General features: G+C 33.8%; 1 protein-coding gene across 3 annotated transcripts in view; it reads left to right on the forward strand.

Moving 5' to 3' along the window:
• The window catches only part of CNTLN (centlein), a 285,688-nt gene that overhangs the window by 180,376 nt on the left and 89,895 nt on the right, over positions 1-15,417 (forward strand). For all 3 annotated transcript variants that reach the window (XM_040631462.1, XM_040631460.1, XM_040631461.1), the window contains exons 13-15: positions 1,208-1,308; positions 9,448-9,539; positions 14,046-14,581. In XM_040631462.1, the coding sequence (XP_040487396.1) occupies positions 1,208-1,308; positions 9,448-9,539; positions 14,046-14,581 (729 nt within the window). The remainder of the gene's footprint in view (positions 1-1,207; positions 1,309-9,447; positions 9,540-14,045; positions 14,582-15,417) is intronic.

Consider the following 15,417-nt stretch of genomic DNA (forward strand, 5'->3'; position numbering starts at 1 on the left):
TAGTTTTCATTAGCTTTGTCTGTGTGCTATTTAACACATTCATTGAGCTTTCAATTATTATGTTTTTAAAAATATATGTTTTGGCCCCTTTTTTTCCTTTTTTTCAACATTTTTAAAACTCTAATTATATAAAAACTCGTTTTGAATTGTTCTATTATTTTTATTTCCCTACTGTGCATTCTCTCATTTTGGTGGGGTGATATGTAGAGTGTCATTCGTGGCTTTGAACTTATTCATACAATTATTCTTATCTGCAAATTTAACTTCTTTTGAGTTTTATTTTCTGTGGTGCTCTTTCTCCAGTCCATTCTCTCAGTTCTGGAAGCCTGTCTGTAATGGATGATTGTGTCTGCCTGAACTCTCCAATGGACACTGGCCATGAACCAGTTTTTACATTACTGTCAATTCTTTAGATCTCTGCAAATGTATATGGCTTGATTTTTGAAACCAGTTAAAGGCTTGCCTCTTTTTAATGAAACTCCAGCCAGATAAACTGTGATATTTTTGTCACACTCAGCAAATTTTTGTCTCCCATCTTGCTACCGTTAGCCCCATTTTGTCTCTCAGCCATAGAGGGCCTTGGGCTTAAACTTCCATCCCCATTCAGGTCTGAAGGTCTGAGGTCTCCATAGGTGGTATTTGATCCAGTCTCTCATCGTGGTAGTTTAATTCCATTTTACTAGTAGGGGTTCTCTGTCTCTTCTTGGAATCTAGAATGTACTCTTTTGGCTTTCAGTATATGTATTAACATTTTATCATGATTTTTCCATAGGATATCTGTGTGTTAAGAAGTGTTGGGTTGGGGTGCCTGCCTGGCCGACAGTTAATATAGCATGTGACTTTGATCTTGGGGCTATAAGTTCGAGCCCCACGGTGGATGTAGAGATTACTTAAAAATAAAATCTTAGAAAAAAAAGTGGTTGGGTAACTCAGTACATTATTTCTTTTTATCATATAATCTATGTTTTAAGTATTTAACATATTCACTTAGATAAATTTTAAAATCACTTAAGACATTTTACTTCCCAGATTCTCATTAAAATTCAATTTTAATTGTTAGGATTTGTTAATAGTGGTATATTTTTCTTTTATTTTACTACTGTCTAATTCATATTTTGTTAAATATCTTTAATACTTTCATCTGTTTGCTACATTATTCCTTAACTTACATGTTTTAAATAATCATTTATTATGTTAATTTTCATAGGATGAATCTTCAAGAAGAATTGGATAAACTTAAAGTACGTATATCTGTTGATAAGGCAACAATACAAGAATTGAATACGTGTATGGCAGAGAAAAGAGAAGGTACATTTTTTTGTGAGACTATTTATTGCAGGCATTTTAAAATAATCTAGTTCTTGATGTTTTATTTTCAATTCCTTGTACAGATCTTATCCTTGTTCCCCTCTGTCTACTGCTTTACTTATTGATATGTCATTAACATTTTTACCTTACACGAGGAAATCAAATAGGATGCCTGAAAGTCAGCTTTATAATTCATTAAAAATTCTAAAGAGATATTTGATAAGGAAAAAAGATGTTTGTTTTTCGATTCATCAATAAGGTTTTACTAGTTATGTGTGTTCAGAGTTCTATAAATTATATAGAGTTATTGTATTAGATATTAATAATTCATTTATATTTTTGTTTGATATTACATTTTTCTGGAACTCATTTAGTTCTCATCTATTGTCCTGGAATCGAAAGCGTAGAGTTAGAAGGAAACTGGAGATCTGCAAGTCCACCACCTTCCTGATCACTAGCCTAAACTGTTTAGTAAAAGGAATGTATCAGTTCCAACTGAAGGGTTATTCCTTTGTTAAAACCAAGATAACTGTATTTTCTATAAGACTTCAGTCCATACTGAAATACCTCATTAGAAAAAAATAAATTTGATAGCTTCATTGTTACCACGGTACTTTTTAGGTATTCACAATTTATAATTAATAAATAACTTAATAATTTATACTTAATAAGTTTTTGTATACCACTCATCTGCCCATTGTCCCAATTACTGTTGTTCCAATCGCTCTTAGTTAAGTCACTGGTGACTTGTCAGAGCCAATGTTTGAAATCAACTATTTTACACCACTGATTTATTAATTTATTTATTTTTAAAGATTTTATTTATTTATTTGTCAGAGAGAGAGAGAATGCAAGCATATGCAGGGGGAGTGGCGGGCAGAGGGAGAAGCAGGCTCCCCGCTGAGCAAGGAACCCGATGCGGGACTCGATCCTAGGACCCCGGGATCATGACCTGAGCCAAAAGCAGATGCTTAGCTGACTGAACCACCCAGGCATCCCTACACCACTGATTTATACTATATTTCAAGCTTACTCCTTCATTGGCTTCTGAAACATTGATTTCCCTTTGTTTTAACTGTGCTTGCCTCTCTTCTGTTTCTTCCACTGGAACTTCCTTCCATTTATTACTTAATTATTGGGGTTCTCTAAGATTTTATCCTTGGCTTACTTTTCAAGAATAATAACTTTATTGTTCCTGGAAAAATTACACATACTTACATATATTCAAGAAATAAGAAAGAATAAAAAAAGACAAAGAAAAGCATCCTAATTCACACACACTTAAAAATCAAAATTTCGATCTTAAATAATTATCAAATCAAACACCTCAATACTTATAAAGAAAGAAGCCTAGTTAGATAAATTGTGGAAAAAGAAAACCATAGTGTATGCTATTTTCAAAAAAAGATATTTACATATGATTTTGTTTGGCACCAACCAAATAAAAAGAAACAGGTGTAAACACGAAAGAACTGTTGAACTTTAGGTAAATGTCTCATTACTTCAATAAATATTAATTTCTAAAACTTCCCTCTAAGGTTAAAAAGAAAGGTTCTAAAAACACTGAAGACAGAATTACTTTGTATTTTTAAAAGTATATATTTCAGATTCAGGGCATATTAAAAATTAATTCCTTGCCATGTAAGATGAAAATAACAGTTGTTTTTATAAAAACATTTTATTTTGTTTCCCTCACGAGTCTTGTTCATTAAATGACCTTTTAATTTTATCAGAGTCTGTAACTTAATATATTGCAACAATGATTTCCTCAGTTTTAAAGTTTTATTTTTATATACAATGGACTCGGTACTCATCACAGTTTTTAAAGCCACAGCCTTTCTATTCATGAGTTCTTATTTTGATTTATTTTTTGATTAGCCAGATAGAACTGAAACTGCTTTTTTTTTTCAAGAAGGAATCAAAATAGCCATACGTGTAAGAACTTAGATGTTTGAAAATATGTTCCAACAGTCGTTATAGTCAGTGAATAAATTGGCTAGGTATAATTTTATCATTTCACACTTTTTTCCCCCTCAGACCTTTCTAGATATTACTCATTTTTAGAATGGAAGGTTGTTGTCGAGATATATTATAGAGAGGTGTCTGGTTTTCCTTCCCTCCTGTACCTCACTCCTTTCTTTGGATGTGACTTGCTTTTGCTATGTAAATTTTTAGTTTGTTCAACTTGATGTTCCAAAATTTTAAAAGAATTTGTCTTGATATACTTTGTTCTAAATCATATTTTTGGGTTATCCATGTGATTTATTACTTGTCAATTAAGATCTTCCTGTATTACAAGGAAATGTATTTTTGCATATTCCATCTTTTTATACTCTAATTCGAGGATAATTCTTTATGTTTGGTTACTTTTTGTCTGGGTTTCATATCTGTTTTCTTCTAATTCTTTAATCTTTGTCTTTTTCTTCTGCATTCAGTTTGTCTAAAGACTTTACCTTCATCAATAATTCAGTTTTGAGCTATCTATATATATTCTTTCCTTTGTTCTTTCTAATATTATTATTAAATCTACAGTGATGTTTTCTGGTTCTTAATGTATTGCTTCAACTCTTAAATTCCCACTTTTTTCCTTTGTATATCTTATTATTGATTTTCTGAGCTCATATGTTTTTAAATTCAGGTTTATGGCAAGTTCTTTTCTTTCTTTGATTGTGTTTTCTTCCAGACTGGATTTTAAATCTGTATTTTGTTAAATGTTCATTTCACTCCACCTACAAGAGAGTGTTTCCTGTTCGGGAAGGAGTGATCCCAGGGATTTAAAATGATATTTGGCTTTGCATGTAACCAACGTAGTGGTTCTTATCTTTACCAAGAATCATTTATGCTGCTCTTCATTCCTTCTTGTAGATCCAGATTTACATTTGATGTCCTTTTCTATTTTCCTAAAGGACTCCCTTTAATAGTTATATAGTACACATCTGCTGGTGATGAATTCTTTCAGGTTTTATATACCTGTAAAAGCAATCTTTATTTTGTCTTCATTTTTGAAAGATACTTTCACCAAGTATAGAATTCTGTATTGGCAGTTTTTTTTTTCTTTTGATACTTAAAAAAAATTGCTCCACTCTCTCTGACTTAAAATGCTTCCAATGATAATTCTCCTGTCATTCTTATCTTTTTTCAAAGATACATAACAAGTCTTTTTTCTTTTTCCTGTTCTCTGCTATTGGGAAAAGGAACTATTCTTGGGCCTATGTGAATTTTGAAGATTATTTCCTCTAATCCTTTTAGGTGGTTCTTTTTTTGGGTTGTTTATATACATTTGTGTGCTGATCAGTACTTAGCCGAAGACTTGAGGGGGGACCCTCTGTAGATCGTCAGAGCTCTCCCTGTCTCTGAGAAGTTTCTCTAGCACTTTACCCTGCAAACTTGAGCTTCCTTGGCCTCCCTGGACTCTGGGGTCTATCACTGAAATTTAAGAAGATCACCAGACTCCATTAAGTCCCTCATTTTTGTGCTGTGGCCTGGAAGCTCTCTATGCATACGCGGGAGCAATGATTGAGTTCACTTCATTTGTTTGCCCTCTCTCAGGGATGACTACCTTCCATCGTCTTATGCCCAGCGTCTGACAACCATTTTTTCATCTATTTTCTCTAGTTTTAGTTGTTGCACATGGACAGGTAAATTTGGTGCCCTGGTACTTACTTTTATTGTCATTGAACATGTTTTCCCTGGATTAAAATCCCAAATCTATATGAATAGTAGCTTTTTTCCATGTACCAGATGTATTTTTTTATTTCTTGCCACCTATTTTCCCCTGGCTATTTTTACAATGATTTCCAAAGTTATGCATGTTCTTAGAACAAACTCATTACCTTTCCTCTCAAATCAGTTCTGTCTCTTCTAACTTCCCACATGAGAACCTTAACCCCTTACCACACTAAATTCCTCTTTACTGAAAATTGCAATTCATAGTGTAGTGAGTCTCCTACAATCCCATTATATCTCTGTTAGGAGTTCAACTGAGCTGGAGAGAGGTGAGCTGCCAGGTGTCTATGTAGCTGATTTAAGATAATAAGCCAAAATGAAAGTAACAGTCAAGCCTGTAATCACTTACTATATAAGCAAGAGGCTGAAGTGGAGAAAGTGACAACTCCCTCTGTTCTGTCTTCCGCCTGGAATGGCACACCAGTTGAGGATCCCATGGATCAGCATAGACAGAGATGTCGTCTTACAGCCAAAGGAGCCCTGAGCTAAAGTCTCTTGCATTGTTATGACCTGGGTCTTGGGGGAGAAAGATGGGGAAGGCTGGGAGAGGAAAAGTACTGTGTCCTGAGTCAGATGGAAGAAAAATGTCTTTAAGTTTACCTCCACGTGAGCCACCAATAAGGCACTTGAAGAAGGCCACCAATCAGGAGGTTTCACATGGAAGCCTAGTGGAGACACCCAAGCTAGGAACACAGATATGCATAAGAATGTGGTTGGCCAGGGGGAACCTGAGCCCTTGACTATAACTCCCTTCCAGGACCACAGTCCATTGGCCGTGTACCAGGTCTGGCTGGGGAGGGCAGCTTTCCCTTACGGGGCATGCCAGATAAAGCATGTAATACCTATGATCAGGCCTGAAAAATCAATGATAGGATTAGGTTTGGAGCAGGAATCCTCAATCTTTACCACAAACTCACGAGTATGTTCATAAAAACAGTTTATGGTATTCTTCATTGAAAGATGAAGGCTTGTTTGTTAATAAAAGAATGAAACAAACATGTGAAAACTCATTTACAAACAACAGCAAGCATTTTTTTTTTCTTTTTGTATGTGGGTGTGTGGATTGGCTGAAGCAGTTCTCCTTGCTGTGTGTCATCTGGTCCAGCTCTTTTCTCAGCCTGCAAGTAGAGTTTACTTCTGTTGCACGTGTCTATTTCTTGGCTACCAAGGGACAAGTATAAACAGAGCCTCTAAAGCCTAGATTTAAAACTGGCACATTGTAACTTCTGTCCACATTCTTTGGCTAAAATAAGTCATTTTATTAAATACAGCTAGCAACAATTCATATGTCTTATTTGTATGAGTTTCTGTGGAGGGTTGTGGGCGTATTTCAGACTTGTTAGGCCCTCACCCGTAAATTTTCTAGAAGTCCTTTTTTCCAGCTGCAAGTATCTACTAAGTATCACATATTACTTTCAGAGATTGTCAGAAACAGGCATGACAGTCACACCCAGAGGCCATGTCTTAATGTGAATATCTTGGATTTGGCTTGTCCTGCCAGTGTGTCAGTGGTTGCTCCTTTGATATGGTGAGAAACACTATCATTTCCAACCCTGAAAGTACTGGAACACATGTACTTCTATATGCCTGTGGCTGCTCCTTTCTGAGCTCAGTTCTTTCCTCTAGAACCTAGTCAAATAGAGCCATAACAACCAATTCATTCTACACTGGAACTTCCTCACTCATTGTTACAAATTTACGAGCTACACTTTTTGTCTTCCATGGTTTGTCAGATGGCAGTTTGCCAAGTGTTTGCCACTACATAACATGGGTCACCATTTTCTCAGCTCCTGGAACATTCTTTGGCACCCACCACCCAGTCGTTAAATCAGTGCCACATAATTTAGGTTTTTATCATAGCAGCATTCACTTCTCGTTATCAACTTCTGTACCTGACAGCTTTTGCTACCGTATAAACAACCATGAAATTTCAATGACTTGCAATAATATACGTTATTTTTTTGTTGATGGTTTCTGCAGCTCAGCTGGAGCCAATGTGCTTCAGGCTGCAGTTCTGTTGTTTGTCTGGAGAATATTGGGCTCAATATCTCAGGCCCAGGGTGAAGGAGCCAGTGACTATCTGGACATATTCTTTCCAAAGCAGATACTGGAAATTTCCACAGGAAGAGGAGAAATACCCAAGTTCTAGGTTTATAACAGGCACATTCTTATCTATAGCCACATTCCTTTGGTCAAAGCAACTCATATGGCCAAGCTCAACATCAGTGGAGTGGGGATCTATACTCCACCCATGACGGTAGAAGAGAATGACTAATAATTGACCATAGTGTGATATCAAAGTATAAACCAAAAGCATTTGCTGTTTTTCAGGTACCTACTGCTCAAAATCATTAGTACACCAAAGCGGCATATTTTCGGGTGGCGTATCCTGCAACCCCTCATAATAATAGATTTTTTAAAATAACTTGAGAAAATAGCTAAAAGAATCTACCAGGAGGGGAAAAAGTTGCGGAAGAATTTAATTTGTTCATATGATCTAAGAGAATTAAGAGAAAAGAAAAACATAGAAGGAAGGATAAGTGTGAACAATTATAAATAAGCAGTGTTAAAAGTTAAAAAGTGGAGAGGGAAGAACCCCCTGGGAAAGAATATAAGTCAGAATGAATTTTTATAATAAAAATAAAAGGAAGGCATTTAAAACCAAAACATTAGAAATAAATCTCCAGCAAGGGGAACATGTGCTCACACATCCAACATAGGACAAAAATAGAACTGCATATTTCTGACTAGGACCTCTAGGTTCATTTCTCAAATCCTGAGATCCTTAATGGGAGGAGAATCAAGGGACAGAGTGGGTTCCTTGTTCCCCTCTATCACTTGGGCCTAGCTCCTTGAATATTCTTTATAAAACTGTGAAGGTGAGAAGCTAAAGTTTTCAACAGAAAAGCACAGGTGAACATGGTCAACCCGTCCACCAGTGGACTTTGCACACACCCAGGAACACAAGGCAGCAATCAAATTCATTTTTAAATCAGTCTTCGGCATTTGTTTTATTGGAATTATTTTGCTATTTTTAGCATTCTGTGCTCTTTGATTAGAAATATTTTCTTCTTATTTTTAAGAATAAATATTTCACTTAGAACTATAGCAGATATTTAAATGACTTGAACAGCTGAATTGTATTTGCATATTATTTCTATACTGCTGAAAGAGTGTTGTAAATGAATTCAGCACCATGGTGTTAGGGGACTAGAAAAAGAAACTTGGGAACCAATAGATTATTATCAAGGTAAAGGTACATATTCCCCAGGTGGCAAATTCTACCTATTCTAGCTTTTATTATCCTTAGGATAGTGTTCTATTTATTTCATGAGTACAGAAGTTTTAATTGGATATGTCATGTTTCAAAGACAAAAGAAATGCCTAATTCACTCTAACAAACTTGTTAGTCACTGTTTATACCAAGAGGATTTCTAATCTACAGAGAATAATATTGTTTTCTTTTTCCTTTGTTGATAAATCAAAGTTTTACACTGACCTACAGCAGCCAAGCATACTTTAAAGCAAAATCACCTCAGTCTAATACAGATACATATCCTTTTAGCTTTATGTATTCTTTTTTGCCCTTCTTTTGATTCTTTAAGAAATGTTGTATCCTAAAAATAATTCAGTAAGAAAATATTAAATTTGTCACAATAATTTATTTGATTGGAGAACATTTATTTATGTTTTAATGTATTTAAATTTTAATAGTATTAACTGAAATTTTATGATTTTTTTTCCCTTTAATTTTGACACGTTGCTTGTACATTTTTGCTCAGTTGAAAAGGTTTTGGTAGTCACAGACATGGTCAGTATAGGAATTATCTGTAGAAACAATTTCACCTGTTATCTGGGTTTCTGTGTGTTATATAAAGTGACAGTTTTTCTGGAAATGTGATTTTTATGGTTTATTCTGCCCAGTGCATGATCTTTTACCTGAAAAAAAGGTGGTGGTAGGGGCTGTTACAGTTTCAATCCACCCTAATTCAGTAAGTGTTTGCTTTGTTCAGCAATCACTCTGATCCTCCTGGCAGGGAACAAGATCCAGAGAACAAAACTAGTAGTGACTGTATAGATAAGAAGGCAGCGAATTCTGCTTTTAAGGCAAAGGGGGAATAGTCTACAAAAGAATGAAAATAGGAATAAAAGTATAGCATTGTTAACCTGAAGATCTGTTGTACCTTTGAAAGTCTTACACTGGGGGAAAAAAAAGACGACACTACAAAGGTATGTAATTATGTGATTGAAAATCTTGGAAAAGGTCACCATTTAGTTCCCAGCCATATACTTGACAATAAAATAGACTGGATTATTCATAATTGAGAAACTTAGAAACCTTTTCCTTAAAATGACAGGACGGTGTTTCAGCAGTATATGAGGTACCATAATATATTATTTATTCTCTCCCAGAACAACTCTGTAGATACGGTGAAGATGACGGGGTCAAGAAGAGTACTCCAGAGAAGAATGGGAAAGAAATGTCGGAGCAGACATTGCAGAAGGTAGTCTAATCTTTAAAGATATTGAGCTGAGGAAGTTAAATCTGAATTTTAACATAAAGGATTATATTTTAAAACGAGGGCTCATGAACTTAAACCTTGTGTGAATCCTTAATTTAAATTCATAATTCAAAATCATTCACTTGCCAAAATGGGTTAAAAAAAATCAATGTTAGTGAAATAAATGTGGAAACACTTGTGCTTCTGTTGACATAGATTAAAAATATCTTCAAAGATGAAATGAAGAGAATGACAATGGAAATTATAAAAATTTATACTATATGTGCTTATTAGTTATAACTTAGCAGTTTAACTTTAAAATGGGACATGATGAGACTCTGTTATACTTCAAAAAGCATATAGATTTGCAATATTTGAACTATTAAAACTGAGCATAGTTTTAGCTTCAGTGAATTAAAATGGTAATATGTTTATAATTTAATTTTAAACTTAAAAATATACATAACTCATCTCATTTTAGATAGAAATTTATGCCCATATAATTTAGGATTGCTCTCCCTGTTTTAATAGAACCACTCATACGAACCCTGCAGTCACTTTACAACATGCCTATAATTAACAATAAAATGTTCTTTAAAAATCTTAACATTTATCTTTATAATTTTATACTTAATTCATATTTTTATATATAAAAACATTCTTATCAAGATCTATTAAGTTGGCTTGGTTGCATTTTAGCACTTGTTGTTGTTAAAAAGAAAATATTCTTTAAGGTTTATCCTTAAACCTGGTTGTCATTTGCTACACTGGATACTTAGATAAAGCTGGAAATACACAAATATATAAACAAAAATAATAATGTGGCTACTTATATTTCTTGCATCTGTGACTTGACTTAGAGGAAATCTAGTGACTTACAACAGAAGATGTGGTCCCTTCCAGTTCTAACACTCACCATACGTCAGGTAATAAAGGCTGTCATCTCATTACTGAATAACATATATCAGGTTAACACAATAACATACAGAACAAGAAATGCTCACATTCATTTATCTTAAGGGTAAAATGAGTAATTGAAACATGCATTATCAGCTGGAATGTCAGTTTGCACTAGCTTATCTTCTTTGTTTCAGAGCAACATTTTTGTTTGCTGGGGTTTCTGTAATTTTTCTCTTTATGGCTATATAATTGTATACTACTACCTACTAATTTCTTAGGGTAGAAACCCTAAAGAAATCCATTATTTCATTCCAACTGCCATAAATGGCTACTACAATAGTGGATCCAGAAATCCATTTTAAGTCCTGAAAAGCCAAGAGGAATTATTTGCATTGGACCATAACTAATTTGTCACTTTTTTTTTATATTAACCTAATGCAGTTGTATGAGTCACGATTTAACTTCTTTTAGTTGAGTTTCCTGATTTTAAAAGCATGTATTGTAAAACTCTTTCAAAATAGGTTTAAAAGATAGCAACAACATGAAAACAATATTTGTTTACATAGTAGAAATAAAGCATACAAAATTATTTTTTTAATAATGTATTAACATTTCACACTGTCGTGGCATGAATTGAGTCCCCCCTCACCCAATTTTATTATGTCAAAGTCCTAATTCCCGTTATCTCAGAATGTGACTCTATTTGGAGATGAGGTCTTCAAAGAGTTAATTAGGTTAAAATGAGATTGTTGGGGTTTAAACTACCCACTCTGTGGTATTTTCTTATGGAAGCCCTAGCAAAGTATTACACTTTACAAAGTCAAGTGTTTTATTTCAGTTTTGAAAGGAGCCATCTTTTTTGGTAAATTATTTAAATGATCAGTACTGGAGGAAAAGTATGCACTTGAGTTGATTTACAGACAAACCAAATGCCTTTAACAAATCCCTAGACTTTCCTTCTCAAATATATGTTGAAATTTTCCTTTCTTTTTCTGGAGGCTTAACATCACTTTAACAGTAATTTTTAAGAGTATATTTTGAATAACATTTTAATATGTGCTATGGGCTTTCCTTTTTTCAAGTCTTTAGAAGTAGTGTCTCTGTTTTGTTATTTGTCCTCCATTTTAAACTTAAATGCAAATAATTTTGACTAGTTTTTATGATTGAACATGGATTCACATTAGACAGTTAACAGACTTAAACATTTTAAATGTAACAGGCTTTAAACAGACACTTTTCCAGTGGTACATAAAATTTTCATGAGTTGTACCCAAACTTAAATGGATTTTAGTCAAAAGAAAAAGGTAATGCTAATTTCCAGAACTGAAATATCATATTCAAGATGTTTGTTACATTTGTTCATAACATGTTGATTTAATGGCTAATTCAGCAATATTTAGTGCAAGTAATTATTTTTCAGCTCAAGTAATTTTATTAAGTAGCTGTTATGGATTAATAATAATAGAGACATTAATGATGATGGTGATGGTGATGATAAACTGTTTAGACCTGACTGTCTACCAGGAACTGTGGTGTATGATCGTATTTAATACTTATAATCTGCAAGACAAGTATTACTATTCCCATTTCACAAATGAGGAAACTTTAAAATAGGTTAAATATGTTACCAGGTTAAGGTAACCTGAGCTGGAAATTAGATAGAGACCAGAACAAAATTTAATTTCCCCAAGACTACACTGTTTCTTAATATTTTTATATCACCACTGTCAAAATCAATTAAAAAAAAAGAGGTGTAATCGCTTATTTGCACAAAATAGATTTTAAAGTATACAGTCTAGTCTAGTTACTCCATCATGGAATCTAACATGGTAAAATATTTTAAAATATATATGTGGAAAGTATACTGTTGTTTGCAATGATTATAACCACTAAGAAACTGAAGAGATTGTAAAAAGGTTATATTCCTTATTTTGTAGTATTTTTTATTAAATAGAGAATAAAATTTGGCATAGAATGATTTTGAAAAAGTAAGCGGTTTTCAGCCATAGTTCATGTGTTCTTGAACACTGTATTTTTTTGTCATTTTATCCAGCTCTTCAATAAAGTATTTGCGCTGTAAAGGAACAATAGAATTTCTCTTGCAAAAATACACAGAGGTCTGCAATAGTCTCGTACAAACTCTTTCATATATCTCTATTCCAGGTCAAGAGTAAGCCCTATAAATACATAGGTCTAACAGTAGGTGACTATATCATACTATAGAATTGCAAATTTAAATTAGATGAGATTCTTAATATTTGTGTTGGGAAGTATCCATGTCCTGAGACAGGATAACCAATCGGTGAAGTCTGCTGAATTAAATGAAGGAGGTTGACCTCACAAGAAGAATAGGGGGTGCAGAAGGATAGGTGAATCAGAAAAGACTGAATATTATGTTTAGAAAACAACTTACATCTTCACCACCATAACTAAGTCCAGTAAACTGGAAAGCAGTAAGAATATGCATAAGTTTCATCTTGTAGATTTCTGGAATATTTTAAGTTATTGGTTGTCAATACATCAAGTTTGTTTCTCCTTTGAAGAATTGTTTTAAAAGTAAAAATGAGTCCATATAGTGTTCCAGTCATTTAGGTTTCTTGCTTGACCCCAGTTCTTTGTTCATTTCCATATGTATCTGGGTAACTCTTCCCTATAGGGCTTGTAGAAGAGTGTGAGGGGCACAAAATCTTGAATTTGAATCCCATTTCAAAGCAGGAAATGTTTACCTCTCTGAATTATTTAAGTTTTCAGAGCCTCTATTTCCTCCTCTGGGAAGATAATTATTGGCTGTACTTACTTCACATGGTTTTGAGATGATCTGAAGAGATCATGTTTATGAAACCGTCTTGTAAATGGTAAACTACTTTACAAACAATATTGATTTTTTATTTTTCAAGATTTCAATTGAGATCAACTCCTCCTTGCCAGTGCCTTTCTTTCCAAATAATTTTTGAAATTTCTTCAGGTCATATGTTTTCATTTCTATGTCCTACAATGCGAACAATGTTTATTGAAATAAATGAATGCAATCTTGGAATAATTGTAATTTTAAGTTGTTAGACTTTTTTTCAGTAAATGTTTCTTTATTGTATAAACTAAGGACCTCATGACTACTAAAATTGCATTTTTCTAATTTAGAATAAAGCAGCCTTGGTAGATTATATTTTATATAGGTAATCATTTTTTTCATATGATTGTTAGATATTGAAGAAAATTGTTATTTTATTAATAAGTTTCTCTATGTATCTATTTTTAGACTTTTTGTATAAATTGCTTTTCTCTGAAAATATTTTTCACAATAATTGACTATGTAGCTAAAGCATTTATCTCAGAAAACTCTGCAAAGTTTATTAGCATACTTAGTTCTGTATCACTTTGTGTAGAATTTTAACTTCTTTTGCCATCTGTCCTTTATTCAACAGATGTATTATTGCATTTTATGATGTATTTATCTATACCGCCTTAGAATTATTTAGAAATTAAGTACTTCAGATTTATTTTGTCCTTGTGCTAAGTGTAATTTTACTTTCATAAATTAGAAATGATAAAAAATATACAGCAGGTTATGGTTTTGGATTTTTAAAGGATAAATTAAACTCTTCTATTTAGGTCATTGAATTGGAAGATCGGCTAAAATCTTTTGAGAAAGGGTCAAGAAAAATAAAAGAAGGGAATAAAAAATTAATGAAAGAAAATGACTTCCTGAAATCCCTCTTAAAACAGCAACAAGAAGATGCAGAGGGCAGGGAAAAAGAACTAGAACAGCTACAAAAGGGGAGTAAAGAAGTAGAAAAAGATAAAGCTGAACTTCAGGTAAAAATCAGTGAGCTGGAGAGAGAAGTCACTTCCCTAAGGAGACAAGTGGCAGAAGCTAACGGGTTGAGAAATGAAAATGAAGAACGGATGAATTCAGTGGAGAAATTGCAGCATTCAGCAGACAAAGCTAAATCTGAGGTGGCCACCACGGAAGTGAGATCTGGACAATACGATTGTAAGACAACCACTACCAAGGTTAAATTTAAAGCCGCGAAGAAAAAGTGCTCTGTGGGTCGTTACCACACTGTTCTCAATCACTCCATCAAGGTTATGAGCAATGTGTTTGAGAACCTCAGCAAGGACGGCTGGGAGGATGTGAGTGAAAGCAGGTAAGGCTCTCATTAACTTAGCTCTGTGGTGGGGACACTGTGCATATGTAAAGCACCAGCAAATGGAGATTGAATTTCAACTACTGTCGATTTGGTATTCAGAAAAAATACTGTCAGATCCTTTGAAATATCTTGGGAGGTCTTGTTCTGAGCTTATTGACTGAAATTTGCATGCAAAATTAGCCACAACTGCATGAGTATTTGAATAGGTGCCAGGAAACCCAAAAGAAGGCAATGCTTGATTTCTTCCAGTGATGCTATTTTCATGCAGTCATGAGGCTTGAAATTGACAGTTTGGCAGGTTGATTTAATTTGCTGGCCCTTTGCATATTCACCACTGACAGCTAAGGATTCCCAGGCAAGCCTACTAAGTCGGTTTAGTTATCTTGTGACATGCCAACCTGGGAGGAGAAACATTTTTCCCCCTTAATTTAGTTAGATAAATTTTGAATGACCCATTTCAGCTTGTTACCAGATGTCTACAAGCTGTTTAACATCCTTTAAATTAAGAACCATCTTCACTAATTATTTCATGTATGTATTTATGCAAAGTCATTGTACTAACTTTAATTGAATGGCGGTTAAAAATTAGTTCTTTAAAGTTAAAGCTCTATAAGTTCCTAGTCCTAAGTTATATAACACCTAGTGAACAGCAACAGGAGAATACTAAAAATCTATAATATTTCTTTTCCTTACCCCTGGCTATACATTCGTATACATACTTGAAGCACATCAGTAAAACCACAAAGGCAAATGGATAGTAGAACACATCTTTTTATACCCAGGTAATAGAGAAATTGAGTGTTGCCAGAATTGCTAACAGACAAATCGAACAA

The sequence above is a fragment of the Ursus maritimus genome, unplaced genomic scaffold (assembly GCF_017311325.1).
Source record: "Ursus maritimus isolate PB19 unplaced genomic scaffold, ASM1731132v1 scaffold_17, whole genome shotgun sequence".
In the NCBI taxonomy this organism is placed as follows: Eukaryota; Metazoa; Chordata; class Mammalia; order Carnivora; family Ursidae; genus Ursus; species Ursus maritimus.